A 23,113-nucleotide genomic window follows, 5' to 3' on the forward strand; every position below is an offset into this window, starting at 1 on the left:
GTACTGTAATAGATATAAGGCAGTGTAATACATGTTTCATCAGTTGTGGGAACAAATTAGCACGGGACCCCGGTGGAGAAAGGCTTAATTCAGCCTAGAGTGGACAATGAGGGTAAGCAGTTGGCAGAGGTGGATTTTGACTCCTTTTTTCTTTGTAAAGATTTTATTTATTTATCCATGAGAGACACAGAGAGAGCAGCAGAGACACAGGCAGAGGGAGAGGCAGCCTCGTCACCTGTCAACAGGCATGGGAGTGGTACCCACCTCATGATGCTCCTGATAAAATGCCACCAGGTCCTTCAAGGGCCCACCACGCACCCTGTGTAGAGCAGGCTCTCCATAAATATTAGCTTTTATTTTTTTTCTTTTTTTTTTTAATTTTTATTTATTTATGATAGTCACAGAGAGAGACAGAGAGAGGCAGAGACACAGGCAGAGGGAGAAGCAGGCCCCATGCACCGGGAGCCCGACGTGGGATTCGGTCCCGAGTCTCCAGGATCGCGCCCTGGGCCAAAGGCAGGCGTCAAACCGCTGCGCCACCCAGGGATCCCCTAGCTTTTATTTTTATTCCATATGCTGTTTTTCAGTAAGAACTCATCAGTGCGTTAGCAGCAGCCAACACGAGTGGCAAGTCCCCGCAGTATTGCCGTGACCTCCCGCCCACGGGGAGAAAGACACCGCCAGGTGGGCGGCTGGCTGTGTGTGGTGAATCTGATGTAAGGGCAGAAGTGACTTTTGCCTTGTGCTCTTTCAACAGCATAGCCAAGTGGGAGGCCAGTTCTCTGCAGGACAGCGTCCCAAAGTAGCTTGGGGCCGGTGGCTTCATAAGAAGGCTCTCGGGGCTTGGGGTTTGGGCGAGATGCCCGTTGGAGTGATCATAAGCAGGATGCCCGGGGATCGGGGCCAGCGTGGACTCGGGTCTGCACCTTCAACATCTGCAGAAGGAGGCCGAGCCCTTTGCTGATACCCTCGTGGGAAAGAGAAAAGGATTTCCCACTTGTGAGTGAGACCAAAGCAGGGTCTGTTTGTTCGTGGTGCGTGGATGGTGTGGGGAGCCCCAGCTGGCCAGCACGGCTCGGGGAGAGGGTGGGCAGGACACAGGCACGTTCCTCAGCAAAGCCTGCACAGCGGGCCTCTGTAGGAGGCTTCCGTCCGCGGCCCCTTGCCACCTTTACACCTTCTGTGTTCCAGCCTCTGAGCGCGGGGATATAGGAGAAACTGTTCGTTTCCCTAAGAATCATCCTGTAACATTGCTATGAACCCCCTAAGCTCAGACTATTCATTTCCAGAATAATCATCCTGGAGTGTTGCCTGGAACCCTGTAGCAGTCAGGCACTTGGAAGTCGGGCTCTGGAACTTCGGGGGAGTCGAATCTATCAAAGTTGTGGTTTTACCATCTGTAAGATGGGGAAATACTACCTCCCTGAGAGGCACTTTCTCTAACCAGGGTGGGTATGGGGTGAGCAAGAAGCAAGGTGACAAGGTGACATGAGAGAGACAACGTGGTGTCCTGGGGCAACGGGCCTGGGCAGGTGGGGTGGTTTTTGAAGGTTTCAGCCTCCTCCACTGTCCTCGAAGGCCTGGGGCTCAGAGGCTGATGACTGACATGACGGCTTCATCCTTCACTGGGAATGCTGAGCTGGCCTCCGGGAAACGCTGCCTCCCTTACGTCGTAGAGGGTGTAAATGTTACCATTTTACAGGGAAACGCTCCCTTTATTTGGGGGGAGGGGGGTCCTTCTTTCCAGCACGTGCCACGCGGACCTTTGTTTTTACAACCTGGAAGTTGATAGGGTGCCCTTGGCACAAACTCCTCATCAAGGACATGTCGTCAAACCTGCGCTCATTAGCATATCTTCCAGCACCTTCCCAGGTTCCAGGGAGAAAACTCACTGGAGAGTGAGATGGGAGTCCGGCTTCCACTTAAGACTGCAAGCCCAACAGCCTGGCTCTTGGGATGGGAGTTGACTTCTGTGCTGAGACAGGAGGATTGGCCTAAATGCCACCTGTAAGCCCCAGCTTGGCCAGGAGCCCATGAGGCTCACATGTTCACACACACCTTCCAGTTCCTTCTTTTTGCCAGCTGAGGGCTTACCTCTTCCTGGAGGCAGATTCTGCATCCATTTCGCTGAAGGCATGAATGAAAGCGCCCCAGCGGTGCCATTCTGGAGACCCAAATCAAAGGTGCACTGGGGACAAAGCTGCCCGCCCCACATCCTACTGTGACATCTGCCCTCAGGATGCCCCTGGGTCACCTTAATCTCTCCATTCTTGGGGCCTGCAGGGTCTCTGTGGGTGGCTCAACACGTGTGGGTGAATGATGGCCACAGGGGGATACTCTTTGTCTGCAGTTTGCAGACAGGGAGCTCATTCTGAGCATTGCCTGATGTGCCGGGAACAGGGAGCAACGTCCCATAAGGTGTGGATGGTCTGAATAGAGGTTCCATCTCGAAAGTCATTGAAATCAAATTCAAGAGGCACTGGGTGGCTCGGTGTCTGCCTTTGGCTCAGGTCGTGATCCCAGGGTCCTGGGATCGCGTCCCGCATCGAGCTCCCCTCGGGATGGGGCCCAGCCTCTCTCTGTGTGTCCCTCATGAATAAATAATTAAAATAAAATCTTAAAAAAAAAATAAAATCTTAAAAAAAAAAAAAAGAAATCACATTCAAGATTCCTGTGCAGGCCTGACTCTTCCCTCCATCTTCTTAAAGGACAGCTTTTGAAGTAGGACAGACACACGGGACAGCGTACAGCTTGATGTGTGTTTTCCAAGTGAGCGCCTGTAAGCAGCGCTCGGATGAGGATCCAGCCGGCCTTCTACCCTGAAACCCCCCGTCCCTCTTCCCAGCAGCAACTATAGGCTGAATCTGATGCCAGATAGTAATTTTGCCTGGTTTTGACCTTTATAAAAATCGGAATTTTGCAATCTACACGCTATTGATGTTGGGACTGGATCATTCTGTGTTGTCAGGGGCTGTCCTGTGCATCATAGGATGTTCAGCAGCATCCCTGGCCTCCACCCACGACGAGCCAGTAGCACATCCTACTCCTCAGCTGTAACAATCAAAATGTCTCCTGGGGGTGCAGAATTACTCCCAGTTGAGGACCGCTGAAATAAATGGAATCTCGTAGCATGTTCTTATTTGCCTCTGGGGTTTTTGGGTCATCATTGTGTTTGTGAGATGTATCCATGCTATGGTACATGCTTGTGGCTCATGATTCTCACTGTAGAATTCCACTGTGTGAATACGCCCCAGTCACATATCCATTCTACTGTTGGTGGGCAACTGGCTTGTTTCTGGTTTGGGGCTATCCTGAATAATGCTACATGGACATGTGTGTCCAAGTGTTTTGCTGAACCCGTATTTGCATATCTGTTGGGTGTGCACTCTGCTTTGTGAGGTCTTTTGCTTCTTTGCAAAAGAAGTGGCCACGTGGCGTCCATGCCTGCATCATAAAGGAACTTCCTCACACTATGAGGTGCCCCCAACAAACCCCTGCCCCCTTCAGCCTTCTCCTGGACCTGGCGGTATAGACTCCAGTGTCTTGATCACCATCATCCACTGCAATCACTCCATTTAAGCCCTCCCCACACTGCCCAGTGGGGATCTCCAGCCTCTGAGCAACTGGCCGCAGCCCAAGCCCTGCCTTCTGGTGGGGCCTGGGGGGAAGCCTGTTGACCCAGCCCTGTAGCCAGCCCTGGGAGGTGGCTCCACTCAACCTTGGGGAGCTGTGTTCCAAATCTAAGGAAATAAGAGTCCCAAATGTCCATCGGGAGACCAGCTCCAGGGGACAGGGGACAGGCAGTGGCTCCCGCTCTGAAGACCTTTCACATGACTATCACTTCCCTTGATTAGAAATGTTTTTTTTTTTTTTTTATCCATGTTATGTGCTAACCAAGGCAGCAGGAGTTAGATGCCAGAACCTTAGATTCAAATTTCTTCCCTCCCTCCCTCTCTCTTTCCCTCCTTCTCTGCTAAAGTGACTCTGCATGTAAAGCCTGGGCAATCCAGGGGTTGCGGAGAGAGTAAGAAACTCCCCAAGGCACTTATGAACCTAAGACAGCATGTAATGCGCACACGTGCAAGCGTGTGTGCGTGTGAACACACACCGTATCTTATGGATGCAGGACGCAGTGCTCTGGCATTGGGGAGGCGGCAGGAAAGCCACAAATAAAAGGCTTTGAGAACCAAAGGAAGTTGAAACTTCGAGGGAGGGTTCCAGAAATAGCAGCCTGGCCTGGAAAGTTGAGTAGGATTTTGCTATGTACAGGTCTAGGACGGGCTTCTGGGTCAGGGAAGGGTGTGAACAGCCACAAGGAGGCAGAAGGGGCAGGGTGCTTAGTATGTCCTCAGGTCAGTGTCAGCCGGCCTGTGGTGATGTCACGGGAACTCTGCAGTGGACCTCGTGCCTCAGTTTCCCTACCTGTCTTGGCCATACAGGAAAATCTGGGGGCTGTGGAAAGAGCAGGCTTCAGGGTCCGACGTGGGCTGGGGCCCAGCCTCACTAGCCCGGCTCTGCAGGTGGGGTCCCGTGCAGGGGGAAAGCCAGAGTCTCCCCACCTCTCCCCCACCCCTCCCAGGGGTGGAGAGCATGGCTCAGAGCAGCGGCGGCCTTCCGAGGTGTGCTGTGATTTCCTTTCTAATGTGCATCCTGGGAAGTACCCTCTCCTGGGCATTCATACACTCTGTAAGTTCTCACAAATGCGTAGAGACCGTGACCGCACCCACAGTCACGATTTGGAACCCTCCCTCACCCCGACTCTCCCTCCAGCTGCCCTCCTGGTCACCCCACACCCACGCCGGCTCCCACCGTCCACCCTGGAGTGGTGCCTCCTCAGGAATATCCCGAGAATGGAATCACACGGGGCATAGCCCTTTCTGTCTGGCTTCACTCACCGAGTTTCATGCATTTGAGATCCCCCCACATTTGCGTCCATCAAGAATTAATCTATTTTTAGTGCCGGGTAGTATTTTATCACATGATTGATTCTACTCCTTTTTTTGTTGTTTTTTTTGTTTTGTTTTGTTTTGTTTTCTGTGCTGTTGAAAGACATCTGCGTTGCTTCCAGTTTGGGCAGTTACGCGTAAAGCTGTTATAAACCTTTGCATGGATTTTCCTATGAATGTGAGTTTTCATTTCTTTTGGGCAAATACATAGGAGTAGTCTTTCCAGGTCATCTGCTGCATGTACGTTTATAAGAAACTGCCAGGTTTTCCAGAATGTCTCTACCATTTTACTTTTCCACCTGCATTGTATGTGAGTCCCAGCTGCTCACAATCTCACCAGAACTAAGTAATGATCTTTTTAAAAAAAAAAAAAAAAATGACCATTTTAGTAGGTTAGGTGTACAGCGGTATCTCAGGATGGTTTTATTTTGCATTTCCCTAATGATTGACAATGTTGAACATCTTTTCACGTGCGGTGCTGCTTTCTGTATATCTTCTGTTCAGTGACTGTTCAGAGCATTTACTCATTTCTTAAAGTGACTTGTTTTCCTATTGTTGATTTTTCAGAGCTCTTTATATATTCTAGTTACAAGTCCTTTGTCAGAAGCGTGATTTGTAAATATTTCCTTCCAGTCTGTGACTTGTCTTTTCATTCTCTTACCGGTGCCTTTCACAGAGGAAAAGTTTCTAATTTTGATGAAATCCGGGTTACCGATGTTTTCTTGTATGGATTGCACTTTTGGTGTTGGACCTGAGAACCCTTTGCCTTCCTAACTCAAGGTCACAGACATCCTTCTCCTCTGTATTTTTCTAAAAGTATTCTGCTTTGATGTTTACATTTGGGTCTGTGATCTACTTTGAGTTAATTTTTGTGTAAGGCATGAGGGTGAGGGGTTGGGGGGGGGTAACTTTTATATAAGAGCTCAGGTTTCAGGGACATTTTTATTTTTATTTTTTGCATATTGGCATCGAAATGTTCTAGCATCATTTGCTGAAAAGACTACCCTTTCTTCTTTGAATTTCTTCTGCGATTTTTTAAAGACTCGACTAACTGTATTTATGTGAATCTACCTCTGGACCCCTTGTTTCTGTTTCGTTGATCTACGTATCTCTTCTTCTGCAAATGCTACACGGTCTTAAGAACTGCAGCTTTATAGTAAGTCTGGAAATGAAGTGCTACTGTGAGTTCATCAACTCTATTCTTTCTTGGCTATACTTGGTCCTTTGCCTTTCATAAATATGTTGGAATCCACTATCTACACACATGCCTTCTAGAATTTTGACTGGGATTGCATTCAACCTGTACATCAACTGGGGGAGAATTCACATCTTAACAGTATTGAATCTTCCAGTTCATGAGCATACGGTTCCCTCTATTTAGCTATCCTTGTATTAATTTCATCAGTGTTTTGCTGTTTTCAGCATTCAGATCATGTACGTGTGTTGTTGGATTTGTACTTAGTGATTTCATTTTTTGGTTCTCTTGTAAATGGAACTTTAAAACAAATTCCAGTTGTTCCTTGTTTGACAACAGACGCGCAATCGATCAATATTTTTAGTATGATGTTAGCTTTAAGTGGTTTTTTGGTGGTAGTGGTTTTTTCTTTTCGTAGATGGTCTTTATTAGATTAAGGAATTCCCTTCTAGTTCTAGTTTGCTAAGAATTTTTACCAGGATTGGATGTTTGTCAAGTAATTTTTCTTTTTTCCTTTTTGAAGATTTTTTTTGAAGATTTTTATTTATTGATTCATGAGAGACACAGAGAGAGAGAGAGAGAGAGAGGGAGAAGCGGGCTCCATACAGGGAACCCAATGCGGGACTCGATCCTGGGACTCCAGGATCACGCCCTGGGCCGAAGGCAGACTCTAAACTGCTGAGCCACCCGGGGATCCCCTGATTTTTCTGCATCTATGGGGATGATTATGTTTTGTTTCTTCTTATTTCTGTTAGTGTAATGAATTACATTAACTGATTTTTGAAGGTTCACCCTGACAACAAGAAATAGATTATCTTTTTATGTATCCCTGGATTCGGTTCGCTATTATCTGTCATCTACTTGTTGTCTATATTCAATTAGGATCTTGACCTTCCATTTTCTTTTCTTGTCATATCTTTGATTTTTGTAGAATAGTGTTGGTTGGCTTCGTTAACCTGATTTGGGAAGGATTCCATAAAAAGATTTAAAAAGTGTCCTTCCCTCTTCTGTGTTTGGTAGAATGAGTCAGTGAGACCATTGAAAAGTTCTTTTTTTTTTTTTCCCAGAACATTTTTGCCTCGCCTTCTACAAGCGGTGGTCCCAGTGGTGGTCCGACCTTAACGCTGGCGCAAAACCTCTCAGGGCTGCACCTGGACTTTTCAAAGGCTTCATTATGCTTCTTTGGGTCACTTGCATGCATGCACAGTTCAGAGGGAGCCCAGAATGTGTGCAGGTTCCTGCAGAGAATTAGGGGATCCCTTGTCTACTCTCTCCCCCTGGGATAGTCTTTGGCTCCCGGGGGCCTTCTTTCTTAACCCTTCGACTCAGAGTCTGTGTTTCATTGCCCTATGTGTCACATAGCTCTGCACTGCCAGGATGCCCAGTGGGCAAAGCAGGAGACAGAGAGAGGAAAAGGATGAAGGCATTCCCCCAAACTTCTCAGACTGCTGGGGCCCTTTCTTCAGTTCTTCTGGCCAGAGAGAAAGGTTTTCTCTTGCATTTTAAGTTCCCTGTCCCTGCCACTGCCACCACGGCCACAGAAGCACAGCCAGCAACTGGGACCATTGGAGAGAGAAGAGAGAAAGAAATTGGAGACTCCCGCAAATTCTCTGGCTTCTGGGAGCCCCTCTTCCCTGCCTCTGTCCAGAAAAAGGGGGTTCTCTAGAGCTTTTGCTGTCGACCCTGGGAGACAGGAGGGAGAACCCCAGTAAACTCACCGTGCCTGTCTTCAGGATGGAAAGTAGAGAAAGTCAAAAAACCTCTGCTATGGTGAGGCCATGAGAGGGGAGCAGGCCTGGCTCTGTGCCCACCCAGCCATGACAGTGGGGACGATACTTAAAATTAGGGACCCCAGGTGTTGAGTCCTTAGAGCCAGGACACGGTACTCACCCCCACAGCACCCCCACAGGGTGGTTCCCACTATTATCCTCCTTGAACAGATAGGAAACGGAGGCGCAGAGAGGGTCAGACACTTGCTCGTGTCACGCAGCCCGAAAGGCACAGAGCCAGGGCTCAGGCTCATGCTTGATTCTTCAGTTCTGAGGAATTAACTGCGACCTGCCCGGAGTCACCCTGGGAGATCTGTTGCTTTGTTCTTATCCCTGTTAAAGTGCGTGAAATACCATTTTACGACTGTGTATTAGTCTGTATTCCTTTTAAATGTCAGGCCCTCCAGGGTTCCCCTTGGGCATCCCTGATGCCGGTCCAGCTCCTCCAGGTGCAAAGAGGGCTCTCACCATTTGTTGAATGACTAACAAACGGATGGATGGCGCTCCCAATCTATCCAGCCTTTATATTTGGACCACGGAGACCCTGCGAGAAGTAGTAAGGGGCTAAACTGTCTTTATGATGTTAGCAGGCTGGCTGGAGGTATCCTGAAATTTTCCAGTGACCTAGGTCACCCAGGGAGCCTGCAGATGGCATGCCCCAGAGAGACAAAACTGAGGGCAATGGCCCCTTGCACAGACTCCGAGGTTGCAGCTCTTTCTCAGACTGACCGCACACAGAGTTGCCAGATGCAGCAAATAAAAACACAGGAGGCCCAGTTAAATCTGAATGTCAGATCATCTTTCAGTATGATTTTTTTTTGCTGTAAGTGTGTCCAATGAACTATTTGGGACATGCTTACACTAAAAAATGATCTTGCCGTTGTTTCCCTAAAATTCAGATTGAACCGGGTGAGGATTTTATCTAACGGCCTGTCTCCCGGCCCTTGCCACGCATCTCTTCCTTTAGAACCATCTAGACCTGACTCCGGCTTTCTCAGCGTTTGGCAAGGGCTTCCGGGCACTGGGCTTGGCCTTAGCCATCACTCAGCTGAGCCGCTCCCCCGAGAAGCGAGGCTCAGAGAGAGAAGCAGGGCCAGGGGTCCCAGCCCTGAGCGGCACCAGAGTGCCACCACCCACTGGGAGTGGGGACAATATAGATGTCTCTACCCTCTTATGAGTTTTGCGTTGAAACCCACAGCCCAGGAGCATCAGATCCTCTCCTCCTGGCTGGGATGCCCCAGGGGCCCCGAGGATGGCCTTCTGTGGGGGGGGGGGGGGTCTGGTGGCCAGCAAGCCCACTTCACAGAGCCTCCAGCAACAAATGCCCATTGTCTCGCATGTCCCCTCCTCTGAAGTGTGGGCATTATTCAGGAAAGTCCTCCAGGGCCACCTCTGGTTACCAAGCTTTGAAGATTTCCCTGTGAAAGCATTTTCTGTTCTTTTCTCTGGAGAGGCCCAGCTTAGGGGAGATTTATCTAACCTCCCCCTTCTCTTGGCAGGAACAGATGGGGACTAGAGCAGCTCTGCAGGGCAGGGGTGGGGCGGGGACTCTGGGAACCCCGGCGGATGGTGCCCTGGGGTCCACACAGCCACACCTCCCTGGAGCCCCTCCACACCGTGCCCGGCCACCACGAGCCACACAGGGACTCCAGCCCAAAGGGACAGGGACCCGGGGGCAGGGCACCGTGCTGGCCTGAGAGCCGCCGGGCTTGCAGTGGTGATGGTCACCCATGCGTTTGTGACCTGCTCCAGCGCTCAAAGCATTGCTCTTGGTGTTACAAGTTGAAAAATACCGAAAAGTAACAGACACCCATGTGCCCCGTGAGCAGAGGAGACTCTTTGTAATATTTTATCCTGTTTGCTCATCTTTTCTTAGCATAAAATATTATATAGACAAAACTAGTCTCCTATGCCCCCAAGCCTTTTCCTCAGAGGCAGCCGCTATGGTGAATGGGGCTCATACATTTATGATCCTTGACTTCATGTGTGTGGATCCGTGTCTAATGTACAGTATTTTGTAGGCATGCTTTTTTTAAAAAAAAAAAATTTTATTTATTCATGAGAGACACACAGAGAGAGGCAGAGACACAGGCAGAAGGAGAAGCAGGCTCCATGCAGGGAGCCCGACGTGGGACTCGATCCCGGGACCCCAGGATCATGCCCTGAGCTGAAGGCAGATGCTCAACCACTGAGCCACCCGGGCGTCCCTGCAGACCCTTTTAATGTCAGGGATGCTGTCTGAGTATATTCGGTGACATGCCCCCAGCCCCCATGCCACCACCGCAGAAACCATTCTCCACCTGCTGTGTGAAACCTGAGCTTGGACAGGTTAGGTTAAGAAATGGGCCCAGATCTCCCAGCCAGGAAGTGCTGGCTCTAGGTGCCCGCAGGATTCTTGGCCGATGGTCCAGGATTTTGTTCATTCATCCAATGTTTTCTGAGCACCTGCTGTGTTCTGGGCACTGGAGATGCTGCAGGAAACCGGGAAGGCTCCTGGCCTCCTGCAAGTTACTGTCAGGAAGCACACAGCCTTCATTGAGAACAGGGACCTTGAACGGTGACCTGTCTTGGTGTCCCCTCTCCAACAAGCCCACGGGTTTTTTTCTGACTGGGACGTGATCGCCTCTTGTGATGGGGAAATGAGCTCCCCCTCCTCCCGCCCCTGCCCTGTCCTGTGGCACCCTGATGGCGAGTGTGACTCCGCAGAGAGATGCTTGGGTTCCAATTCTGCTTCCCTGGGCCTCTGTCTTAGGCAGGATGGTCCTCCCGGGGTGTGAAGTTAGATTTCTTCACCCCCAAATCTGCTCTGAGCTGAACCCTCATCCAAGGATTCCCTCCCGGGGGACCAGTGACCACACCTGCCCACTGGTGTGAGAAAAGCTCAGTTGTCATCCAAGAGGCATCTCCAAGGGACCTTCCAGGTGCTTTTCTCGCCACCTGCTTCTGGGGTGACTCCAGTCACCATCCCTCACTCCATAAATCCTCCTGGTCAGCTCTTTCCAGCTTCCCAATAATGCGATTGAGGCTGACCGTTTTGTTTGTTGTTTTCTATTCACGGATTTTGCCGTTTAAACTTGTTTTTGTATCTGTTCCAGCCCTTTGAGTGTAGAATCTGTTTTACAAAAGGAAAAAAAATAAATAAAAAATAAAAAATAATAAAAATAAAAAAATTTTAAAAAATTAAAAAAAAAAAAAAGAAAAAAAGGAAAAAACATCAAAAGAACCGAACACCTAAGACAGCTGGATCGAGTGACAGTTGCTGGCCAGACTTGGAGCATCTCTCAGCCTAAGCATAAGTTGGGGGCAGGGGGGGCCTTTCTATTGCACCTGCAAAGAGTGTCTGATTAACTGATCGTATAAAAGCTCATGACTGGCAACTCCAGGTTCCCCATCCCTCCCTTCAGCTTAAGCAGTTGGATAGGAGATGCATGGGGTGCTCCTGGTTTTGAATTTCTACAAAAATGATAAAAGGAAAGAATATGAGGAATTACTGAGTGACTATCTTGGGCCACATTTTATCATCTATGACTTTATTCCCTCCTTGCAAGAATCCTGCTGGTTCCACTGAAGATAATGAATTATCTCCATTACTTACAAGCGAGTTAAAGAACCCATTCTGGCTCTACTAGATGGGATGAAGCAGGATTCACCCCCGAGTCTTTCTAGCCTTGTCTCCACCCTCTGAGCATCCATCAGCTACCAGCTGTGGTCTCTGGCAGCGCTGAGCTGTCATGACAGGTGCAGGGCAGAGAAGGGGCTCACCCTGTGGAGAATGCACTGTGTCCCCCCACAGGGGTCTCTGGACTGGGTTTAGGGAGACAGCTGGTGGGGAGCCCTTCTGCTGACTTTAGTTCATTAATTCCACAGGTTCTTATTTGTCACCTTTTTTCTGTTAACAGTGGAGCTGAGGGAGCTTTAGACAAAGAGGCCACGTGGTTGCCTTCACAAGTCTTCCCTGTGTAGCGGTAGACCGACCTCCAGTGAGGTGAGCCTCTGGATAGGTCACTTTGCGGGGCAAAGAGACTTTGCAGGAATGATTAAGGTTAAGGATCTTGAGGTCAGGGGCACCCGGGGGACGCAGTAGGTTAAGCATCTGGCTCTTGATTTCAGCTCAGGTCATGGGATCGAGCCCCGAGTCAGGCTCCAAGTCCTGCGGGGAGTCTTCTTGAGTTTCTGTCTACCTCTCCCTCTGCTCCTCCCCCATGTGCTCTCCTCTCTCCCTCTCTCAAATAAATAAATAAATAAATAAGTCTTAAAAAAAAAAGAGAGAGAGATCCTGAGATCAGAGATCATCCTGGATTATCCAAGGGAACTCAGTATAATCACCAGGGTCCTTATAAGAGGGAAGAAAGAGGTTGGAAGATGCTGCACTGCAGGCTTGGGAGGCTTGGGAGACTGAGAAAGGGGATCACAGGCCAAGGGGGGTGGCTCTGGAAGCTGGCAGAGGCGGGAGCTCAGTGAACACCTTGCTGATAGCCTGGTGAGACGTGTGTCAGCCTTCCCACCCCTGGGCCTGGAAGGGAATAAATGTGTGTCATTTTAGGCTACTAAGTTCATGGTGACTCCTTAAGGCCACCATAAGGAACTAACACAGGGGGATGCCTCGGTGGCTCAGTGGTTGAGCGTCTGCCTTCAGCTCAGCTCAGGGCGTGATCCCGGGGTCCTGGGATTGAGTCCCGCACCGGGGAGCCTGCATCTCCCTCTGCCTATGTCTCTGCCTCTCTCTCTGTGTCATGAATAAATAAATAAAGTCTTTTAAAAAAAGGGGAAGAAGAAGAAGATCTGGTCCCACCTCCAGGGGAAGCAGACAGGAGCTGTGTCTTGGACGGGTGCCCACGAGGCGAGGACCTGGTATTGAGGTCACACAGGAGGGAGGGCTCCAGTGGAGAGGAGACCTAAAGCAGGGATGGGTTTAATGGGAAGGCGCTGGACCCAGAGGCCCCGCCGCCCCGCCAGCCCCTCACCCCGCCTTAGGCTGCCTGTGCCTGAAGCAGCTGTGAGGGCAGCCCTGGTGGCGCAGCGGTTTAGCGCCGCCTGCAGCCTGGGGTGTGATCCTGGAGACCCGGGATTGAGTCCCACATCGGGCTCCCTGCATGGAGCCTGCTTCTCCCCCGCCTGTGTCTCTGCCTCCCTCTCTCTGTGTGTGTGTGTCTCTCATGAATAAATGAAATCTTAAAAAAAAAAAAGTGGGATTTTATTTAAAAAAAAAAATGAAGCAGCTGTGACCCTTTGCTCCTGTGTCACCAGCTTGGGGCCAAGAGGAGCTCGCAGCTCTCTTCCTTAAACTCTTAACTGTATTTTTCATAGAGTGCGTATCCGTTGTTATTCTCATTTGGGTTTGTCGTGGTAGCTATTAATAGGCACTGAGTGGTTAATTGAAGTCAACATATTAATTTAATAGACGGCTAAACCATAATGGACGGGGGGGAAGGGACACGTAGATTAACGCAGCGCTGGCTGTGTGCTCCCACGGTGAACACATCCCCGTAAGCAGCAGCCCTGGCCTGTCCGAGGTCCCCAGCGGCCCTGCTGTCGCTACATCCCCCAGGTTGACAGCTGGCAGGCCCCCACCTATAAAGGACAGAGCTGTGTCGTGATGAAGTGCCAGGCTCCGTGAGCGAGCCCAGAGAGGCCGCTCCTGTCAAGGCAAGCAGGTGCTCCGCGGAGGCTGCCGCGGTCCGGGCCGGCCAAGCGCAGGGCTGCCTGAAGGTAGCTGTGAGTCGATCCTGCTGGTTGTATTCCCACCAGATGTGCTCCCTTCCTCCGCCCCTGCCTGCCTCCCTCTGGCCTCTCCTTCCTCCCTGCTCTCCTCCCCCGACTGGAGTGTGACCCTGTGAGAGCGGGGCCCCCACCTGCCTCGCTCACCTGTATCCAGAGGCTGGCGCGGTGGCCCCTGATGAACACACCCCTCGTCCGTATTTGTCAGTGGAGTGGCTGAGTGAAGTGGCCCCGATTTGCTCCCCTGTCGTCCGAGTCTCCCTGGGGACGGTGATCTTTACTCCGGAGTCTGACCCCGGAGTCGGGGCTGCTGTGAGCAGAGTGGGAAGCGCCGGCCGCACGGCCAGACTGGCCCTCGACCCTGACTCCACCACCAACCGGCCCCGTAGCCTCGACCTCTGCTGACCCATCTGGGAAATGGGGATATAGTGGCACCTCCAACAGGACAGTGGCACCTCCAACAGGACAGCTGAGTGGCCTCCGTGCTGGTAGCAGCAAGTGCTCAGGAAATGTGTACCGAAGGGCACACTCACTCGGGGGCCGTTCCCAGCAAACACACACTGTGAGCCCAGTAGATGCCAGAGCCAACCCTGAGCCTAAGGCACATCCACCCCTGGAGTGACCCAGATGGCCTGGAGCAGGGATGGTCTCTTCATGGGTCCATGAGGGGTCCACCGTCCCCATCCCCAGCCTGGAGCCTTTACTCCCATCCCTGGAGTGCAAACGTGCTGACATCTTATGTGTGAGGCTTTGGGAATTAGAATCACTCTTCTGGGGAGTGTGTCTCTGTACGCCAGACGCTCTGAAGTGTTCATACCCGTCGACCCCGAAGTTCCGTGCCTGGGCATCTGACCCAATAAATAAAAATGCGTGTACAAGCAAGTATGTACGCTCAAATGCACATATGGGATGCTTATCAGTGCATTATTTATAAAAGGAAAAAAAACGAAATTCCTGAATCTCTAATTCTAGGGGGAGGCTTAAATCAGGGTGTGTAAGGACGCTTCGGTGGCTCAGTGGTTGAGCCTCTGCCTTTGGCTCAGGGTGTGATCCTGGAGACCCGGGATCGAGTCCCGCATCAGGCTCCCTGCAGGGAGCCTCCTTTTCCCTCTGCCTGTGTCTCTGCCTTTCTCTCTCTGTGTGTCTCTCATGAATAAATAAATAAAATATTTTAAATAAATATATTGGGGTTTGTATTTGTGGTGGAATAGTGTACAACGGGTAAAATGGTGTTTGATGGACTTGTCATACAGGAATGTAAAACCACATATTCAGACGCGTTTTCTCTCTCTCTGTCTCACACACACCTACACCCGCGTTCACTCACCTAGGAAAAAGGTGCCAAAGAAAAATGGCACAATGTTAACAGTGACTAACCTAAAGCAGTGAGGCAGATTCTCAATTTTTTTTTTTTTTAAGATTTTATTTATTTACTTATGAGATACAGAGAGAGAGGGGCAGAGACACAGGCAGAGAGAGAAGCAGACTCCATACAGGGTCTCCAGGATCATGCCCTGAGCTGAGGGTGGCGTTAAACTGCTGAGCCACCCAGGCTGCCCTCAATTTTTCTTTATCATCTTTCACATCTCCTTAATGTTCTGAGCGTGATAACTTTACGATGAGCAGAGGCAGGGACGGCGTTTTACAAGCCGTGCCGGCATGGAGGGCCTGGCCTAGAGGGGTCTGTACGTCCCGGCGACTGTCGGCGGCTGTGGGTGCGCTGCCCCGCTGCTGTGTGCCTTAGTGCTTCCATCTGTGAAATGGGCATGAGCGTATCTGCCTCCAAGCGTTGCTTAAAAGCTATCTCCTTGCTAGCTTCAACCTGGCACTGCCCGTGAGAACGAACACGAGGAGAGCCCCGTGAGAGGCTGTGTGTGCACACGGGGCTGCCTGAACAGGCAGGTGTGTCTTGGGGGGGTGCCTCCCGAGCCCCATGAGCCCCAGTTAATTCTCTGTCTCCCTCTCCGCAGCTGCCCATGATGGGAGGCGCCTTCATGGACTCACCCAACGAGGACTTCAGCACGGAGTACTCCCTCTTTAACTCCTCCACCAACGTCCACGCGGCCTCCAACGGCCAGGGCCAGCTGGAGGAGCCCCCGCGGTCCTCCAACGACGCCGTCTTGCTCTGGATTGCCATCATAGCGACACTGGGGAACATTGTGGTGGTTGGGGTGGTGTACGCCTTCACCTTCTGAGGTTCGGGGCGCCCACGAGCTCCGGGCCGGCTCACCCCGCGCTGGGCTCACGGCAGGGCCAGGCTTTGCTCGGGGCACCGGCACTGTTGGCCTTTGGCTGTGCCCACATTCTGGAACCAGGAGCTCTGACCACGCACACAGCCTCTCCGGGGGCAGCGACCCTGCAGGGTCGGGAATTCCCCCAAGCAGCCCTGATTTCCACATTTCCGTGCTGTGGTCAAGCTGATCCAGAAAACACGGGAGCGTGAGCTTCCAGCCCCTGGAGGCGTGATGGGGCAAAGACTTCGAGGAGCAAATTGGAAGATTTTTGAAACCGTATTCCAAGAAGGTAAGACCAGAGGAAACAGCCAGTTAGGTGTGAAATATGGACATGGTTGGACGATTGCTTGCCGGCAGTAAATAATCACGTATGTGTCTTGTTTTTATGCCAACTTACACCCCTGGTGTGTGGGGTGCCGGGCAAGAGCAGCCCTCAGAACTGGAGTGTTCCCAGCCCAGCCTTGGTCTCCCACTCAGCCCTCCGGAATACCGGTGGTGGTTACTGGGCCATAGAACATTCCTCGTGTGACTTGGACAGGGCACCTCTGTCACCAGACACTTGGCCCCTTTTGAGACCCCGATGCATCGGGAAATCCAAGGCCGGGGGGATTACTGGTGACGTGGTGGGATTTCCAGGGGTGGGGGGTTCTCTGCTGGACGGACTTGCTCTTCTTTTTAAAAAGAGAAGCAGCGCCTTTAAAACTGCAGATCTGCCAAGTAGTCAAGTCTTCAGACCACCTGCCTGAAGACGCTCTTTCTCCTCTGAGCAATCACGGGACTTTAGGGATGGCGGGCTCATGCCCACCTGATCTTCCAACGGATGGGAGGGAGAGGGCGATTGGCGGGTGATCACAGGGCAGGGTGCTGGAGCCCCCGGGGCAGGAGGGACGCTTCCTGACTCACCAGGCTCTCTCAGCCCCAAAGAAGCACTCTTTTAAGCAAGTTCTGACTTCTCAGCTGCCCTCCGGGAGAATGTCCACGGGGTCTGGAAGCTGTGTGCCAGGTGGGCAGGGTGCTCAGACTCCTGCATCGTACCCTGGGTTTGGCAACCGTGTTCCCCTGCAGGTGGGGACGAGCTCTGTCCGAGTCAGCCTCCTTGCATTCCTCCAAGTCGGTGGCTGGGGGGTCTGGGAGGCAGGGGAGCCTCCTGCAAAGACCAGAACCGGATGGGAGGCACTGGGAAAGAGGAGCAGCACGGAAAAGGACTCGCTCTTCTGTCCTTAGAAAAGGCCCCTGCACGGTACCTCCCTTCCCCAGATGGCTCCCCTGTGCCCAGCAGAGTGGGAGAGGCTCACACGCGGGCTCCCTCACTTGCAGGCCAGGAGTGGCTTTCTCCTCGCCCCCCTGCTCCCCCGTGCCGTGACGTGCAAAAGAAAATAAATGCTCTAAACGTCCCCTATGTGGTTGAGAGACTTAAAAGCCTGGGTGGGAAGCTGTGGTGCTGTTTGGGGACAATTGCAAAAAGGCTAATTGTGTGTCCCTGTGGTCTCAGGAGAAATGAGCGTTCCTGATGACAGGCAAAGGGACGTCTTAATTGTCCAGAGGCAGTCATTCGCCTGCGAGGTTGGCGCTGAGCTGCTGTGATAACAGGATTACCAGCCCAACCTCCAGACAGCGTTAGCAGACGGCCGCCAGTTCTGTTTAGCCACATCTGTCACTGTGGCTGTGCACGCGTGCACAAATGCTGTGGCTCAAGTGGAGGTCACGAGGGCAGAGAGCCAGCGTGACCCTTGCAGAGAGGGACCTTGTGCCTGGGCTCCTTCTGGAATCACTGACAGGGCTGTGCTCTCTGTGGGACCAGGCTGGGGGCTGGGCTGCGTGGCTAGCCATGGCGTGGCCGTCACCCCGGCTACTTCTCTAGCAAACTCTTCTCCGTCCCAAGCCCCCACGTGTGCCCCATCAGCAAGGGCTTTTCTTATACAGGTGTCTTCAGAAGAACCCAAGGAGGAGGTCCAGAGCCGGGATGGGGAACCCAGGTGATGCTTGGTGTCTTTGTGGGGGTCACTCTGGCCCAGATATCCTGATTCCTTACCTTCTGACCCCACAGCCTCAAAGGAGCCCTGTGAAGAGGCAGGTGACAGCTCCCTGTCCTCCAAATGGCCTGCGGCGATGGCAGTGGGAGAGAGGGTTCTGTGTGCTGTGACAGAGGAGGAGCAGAGAGTGTGGTCCTAGCTCTAAGGAAAGACTCCGCGTATCCAGGGCAGCCCTGGCGGGCCGGGTGTTCTCTGGGTAATTCTGGGCACAGGGGTCTCCCCCGTGAAGGCTTTCATTTCCCCTGGCATAAATGCCAGTTAAATTCAACTTCCAAATATTTCCCTCTCTTCAGTGTCAGGACCACAGACACAGGATCTGGAGCTTGAGGGACCATCTTATTCAAACTGCCTTCTACGATTGTCCCAGTCTCCTACAGTATTTTTATCCATTTTTTTTTCCCACCACCACTTAGATAACAAACAAGGATAGATGTGCATGAGAATGTCCAATTAAGGGTAAAGGACAGATTTCCAACCAGAGGGTGCTGTGCTGTCCCGCCTGCCTTACTTAGCTCGGCTCTGTCTTGGATGTTAGGTAACAGGCAGGCACGGGGCTAGAGACGCACATGTATGTGTTTAATCTGGATGATTACCTCACAGCATCATTGCTCCAGTACGTAGATATGGAACCAGAAGCTCAGAGGGGCGGGGGGGAGGAGGGCGGGTGTTGGAGGGGAATGGGTGATGGGCACTGAGGTGGACACTTGACGGGATGAGCACTGGGTGTTTTTCTGTATGTTGGTAAATTGAACACCAATAAAAATTAATTAAAAAAAAAAAAGAAGCTCAGAGGGGCGGAGTAACTTGCCTGAGGCCACACAGCATGAAAGCGGCAAGCTGAGATTTGAGTGTGGACCCTCCGGCTCTAAAGCCAGCCTCCTGCTGCTGCACCATGCTGCCGTCAGTGGCTGGGTGGCACCTCCAGCGTACATTTAAACAAGGCTCTGGGTCTACAGAGGCCATTCCCCAAGGCCCCATGTCATGGTGTGGCCCGGGCCAGCTCTGGCTTCCTCCACAGGTAGAAGTCTGATCGTCCTCCGAATGGGGCGTGCTCATCCCCCTGCCCATTGCCCTCTCTTTGTCTAAGCTTCAGGGATGAGGCCCTGTCACCTGCCCCTCTCTTTAAAGTTGAGCACAAGAGTTTTTGTGTGGCCAGAGAAGTTACTAGAGAGCAGCTTTCTTGGGAGACGTGCAGAAGGACCCTGACCATGACCGAGAGCCCAACAAAGGGGCTCGTGCAAGGAGGGAGGCTCAGGCAGCCAGAACCGCCGAGGAGGGTCAGGATGGTCCGTGTTGTGGGTGAGGCTCCAGCCCAGGCTCAGGCCTTCTGTTGAGACCCTCTCCCAAGCAGGCAGGATGGAGGCTCCTGTCCCACGCCCCAGCCTGGGGCTCCCACCTGGCTTCTCCTAGGTAAGGTTGGCCCCAGAGCCCACCTTGACTTAATGAGCCGATGCTGAGGAAGAAGGGGCTTGCCTCTTCAGGAGCTGCTCTTCAGAGAAGGGGTCCTGCGTTTGCTGGAATGTTCCCCGTGCTTGGGCCTCTGACATGCCTCCTCATCTCCCCTCTGCAAGCCACAGGTGTCCGTACCTGTGTTTGTTTGCATGTGGGACACTTGACTGAAAAAAGCAACACCTGCTTTAGGAGGGCGGGAGCTACTGTCACGGGAGCTTTGGAGGAGAGGCCAAGAGGACACGTTAGCCAGGTGTGTCCCGAGGAGATTCCGCCTCCTGCACGGGCCTGGGCAGGGTGATTGCTCTGCTGTCCCTCCCTTTTCCCTGAGATCGAGGTCAAGAGGCAGGTGAGAGTTCCCTGCCCTCCCCCTGCCCTCCAGAGAGAGGCGATTGTATCTTCTTTCAGGAGATCCCTGGGATCGGAGGGGAAAAGTTAGGGAGGGCAGGCTAGTACCACTCGGCTGGGGAGGCAATAAGCCATTTTCCAGCCGGTTCCAAATGGAAGGCCTGGATGCCGGCCAGACCGCTAGCGTATGTTGGAATCCCTCCCTGGAGACTGGAGAAACTCGGCCATCGTCTGCTGTGCGCCTGACTCCTTCCAGACAAATGCTCCTGTCCTTCCTCAGGAGCATGACCTTCTTTCATCATTAGCAGTGATATTATTGATAATTATTATCCTTACTGTGGTCATCTATCGTGCATCTTCCTTGTGCTCTGTTTGTATCCCATTGACTTCTCAACCCATCCCTGAGAGGCAGAAATGAGGTGCAGAGATGGGCACGTTAATTATCATCCCCCCTTTTTTTCTGCTGAGAAAACTGAGGCCAGGCCAGGGCATCTGAGAACCCACATCTAGAGAGCTGTGATTCAGATCCGCCGCTGCTGGCTCCCCAGGCTGGGTGGCTACCCGGTGTCTCCCTGTGTGCACGCTCTCCACCGTGAGCCCTCTGGAACGGACCGTCCCAGGACGGGGACTCCGAGGCTGGGGCTGTTTGGGTCCTGGATCGAGGATTTCAAGTGTAGGTCCTGGAAGGGGGACAGGAGCATGTGCACGTGTTGAGCAGTCTGAGAACCTCCCAGCAGTAAAGAGGCATTAGAGAGCCCCCAGTGAGGACCTGTAATGTCGGGGCGGGTAAACGTGGTGGTGTTGCCAGCACCAGCCCCAGGACCAGCATCTTGCTCTCTGCCAGCTGTCGCCCGGTGCCCTTGGCCATGCCCTGGCATGTGCCCTTGACCGCCCCCAGAATGAGTGCTAGTTGGGCTGGGTGCCCTGATGGAACAACCAAGCAGCTGTGCTCAGGGACCCCACGGGAACAGTCAGAGTCCCATTGTCCCGTAGTGGCCTGCCCCACCTCTCCTGCCCTGCCTGCCCCGTGGGCCCCTGGCCTCGGTCATTCCGTGACAGGGACATGGAACAGGCCAGCTGAGCTGAATGCTGAGAGCCCAGAGGGACAGAGTTCATAATCTCCAAGTGGAAAAGAAGGAGCCCCTCCAAGAGACTCGGGTCATCAGAATCAAGTAGGTGTCCAGATGTCCCCAGAAAGTCACTCCTGGGAGATTAGACCTTGGGCATTTTCTTGCCTCTCTTTTTTTTGGGGGGGGGTGGCGGGGTGTGTGTGTGACAGAGGACAAAATAGTGCAAACCACAGTGACTGAAGAGAGGAACGATTCCCCCAGGGTGAGGAGAGGGCAGCTGTCAGGAGCAAAATGGAATGGTCGAAATGTATGAAAAATTGGCTCCATAGATTTGGGAGTGTAAGTCTGTGTTGTTTGTTTTGAGTCACTGGGAAGGTCATAAATTGTTTTATCAAGAGAGATGATAAAAGCAGAGGGAGCCCTGGGAGAGGCAGGACAGGCTGCACGGTACCCCAGACGTACCCCACACCCATCCTTCGGCCACGGTACGGACTTGCACCTGCTGGAACTCGAGGCAGCTGCTTTCGTGAGGCTCCATCCTCTGGCCCTGGGTCCTTCCCGCCATCCCAGGAGGGCGGCTGAGACCTGTCCTGCCTTGGGGTTAAATCCTGACACATCCCCAAGGCATATGTGCAGGGAACTTGTGTGTTGTGGCAGTTGGGGAAATCCAGAGCCCTTATTCTTCACCATGTGGCCCCTCCATGTGGCTAAGCAGCCACCAGTGATCCCAGGGGCTGTCCCACTACTGTCTTAAGGAACGAGAGAATCACTGCACGTCCAGTCCAAAGCATTGTCCCAGAAATCCAGGTGATTCTGACCAGGGCTCTGCATGCTGGTAGGGAGGGAGTTTCCAAATGTTCACACTTCGGGGGGACGGAGTCTCTGAGAGGTTTGTGAGAGCTCGGGCTGGTCGGCAGGAGCCCAGGGCATCCATGTAGCAGCGTTTCTCAACCGTTATGCCGGTGGTTCTCAACCTTGGAAAATTCTGTCCTTTCGGGGGACCTTTGGCAATGTCCGAAGACAATTTTGGTTTTCACAACTTGATGGGGGGTGACCTCCTACTGGCATCTAGCGAACAGGAGCCCGCGATGCTGCTGAACACCCCCAACAACACAGAATGAATGATCTAGCCCCAAAACACCAATTGTGGTGAAATGGGGAAAGCCGGCGGTGGGCAATGCTAGCTCCAAAGCTCCGCTTTTCCCCCTTTTGTGAGTCACAGAAGACATCAGAGCTCTTCTGGGCAACAGCAGGGATCCTGGCTACGGCCTTGAGGTCACATAATCCCAGCGGAGGGCAGTGGCCTGCAGCCTAGCAAGTCTTGGGTATCCATGGACTCCCCATCCCCACCACCTTGGGCTCTCAAGGGGAGACTCGGCCCGGATGGAGGAAGCCCTACAAAGCGGATGGGAAGGCGAGGCTGAACTTGTCCCAGTAGCTGTGGTCCCTGGGACCCGGAGGGACCTGACCTCTGCTGCACCTGAGAAGCGCTGCTGGGGTGGGGGGCAGCGGGGAGCTTGGAAGGGATGAGGATGGGAGGGGCTGCCTAACAGCCTGTGGGCAAACCTGCATCTTAACCTTGTTTTTGACTCTCCATGTGCCCCATCCCACCCCCCCACCCCTGATTGAAGGCATAGTCACACTTTCTACTATTTAAAGTTTTGCGGAAACCGTATTGTAACGAGCCGCTCTCCAGGCACCAGTTCTTCACGCAGAGAGAATCAGAAACGTTTCTGTGTCTTACTAATGTTTTCATAATCAACTTGTAAGTAGTTTACTTAATTTAAAAAAAAAAGGTATTTTAACTATTCTTGTAACCCTTTGCTACTCAACACCCCCCACCCCCAGTTTTGCGATGAGATCACTAACTTTTACTACAGTGAAAAGGCGATTTCTTAATGGAGGGCTTCAAGGCGCTCTTTGGTGAAAAATATCTAACCTTGGTGGATGTAAAAATGTGGCTGTGGAGTCGTGTCCGTTGTCAGCACTATTGCTTTTGTCTTTTTCTATTATGATCATTAAACACAAAAACCAAAAACGTTACCTCCTGTCTGAATCCAACGTGTGCTTTAGCTAAGGATGCCATCGATTTGTCGCAGCTAGGCTCAGCTCCAGGCACGTCCGTCCTGGTGCCCCGTCTGCCCCACTCAAGGAAAGATGACGACTCCCCCCTCCCCGGGGCCCTCCCCAGGCCCCCCGGCCTCACACCTGGAACAGACCACAGGAGCCGCATCCACTTCCCCATCGGGAGCCCTCACCCTGTGAGTCCTCTGAGAGCAAAGTGTATCTTACTCAACCTTTTAATCCCCCGCACCTAACACCGTGCCTGACTCACCGTCAACACCCAACAG

General features: G+C 52.3%; 1 protein-coding gene across 1 annotated transcript in view; it reads left to right on the forward strand.

Annotated features, from left to right (window-relative positions):
* C6H14orf132 (chromosome 6 C14orf132 homolog) overlaps nt 1-22,805 on the forward strand; it is a 50,207-nt gene extending 27,402 nt beyond the window's left edge. The window contains exon 2 of the mRNA XM_025982597.2: nt 15,599-22,805. Coding sequence (XP_025838382.1) covers nt 15,599-15,823 — 225 coding nt within the window. The 3' untranslated portion in view covers nt 15,824-22,805. The remainder of the gene's footprint in view (nt 1-15,598) is intronic.
* The last annotated feature ends 308 nt before the right edge of the window (nt 22,806-23,113 follow it).

Source organism: Vulpes vulpes, chromosome 6 (assembly GCF_048418805.1).
Source record: "Vulpes vulpes isolate BD-2025 chromosome 6, VulVul3, whole genome shotgun sequence".
Classification (NCBI taxonomy): Eukaryota; Metazoa; Chordata; class Mammalia; order Carnivora; family Canidae; genus Vulpes; species Vulpes vulpes.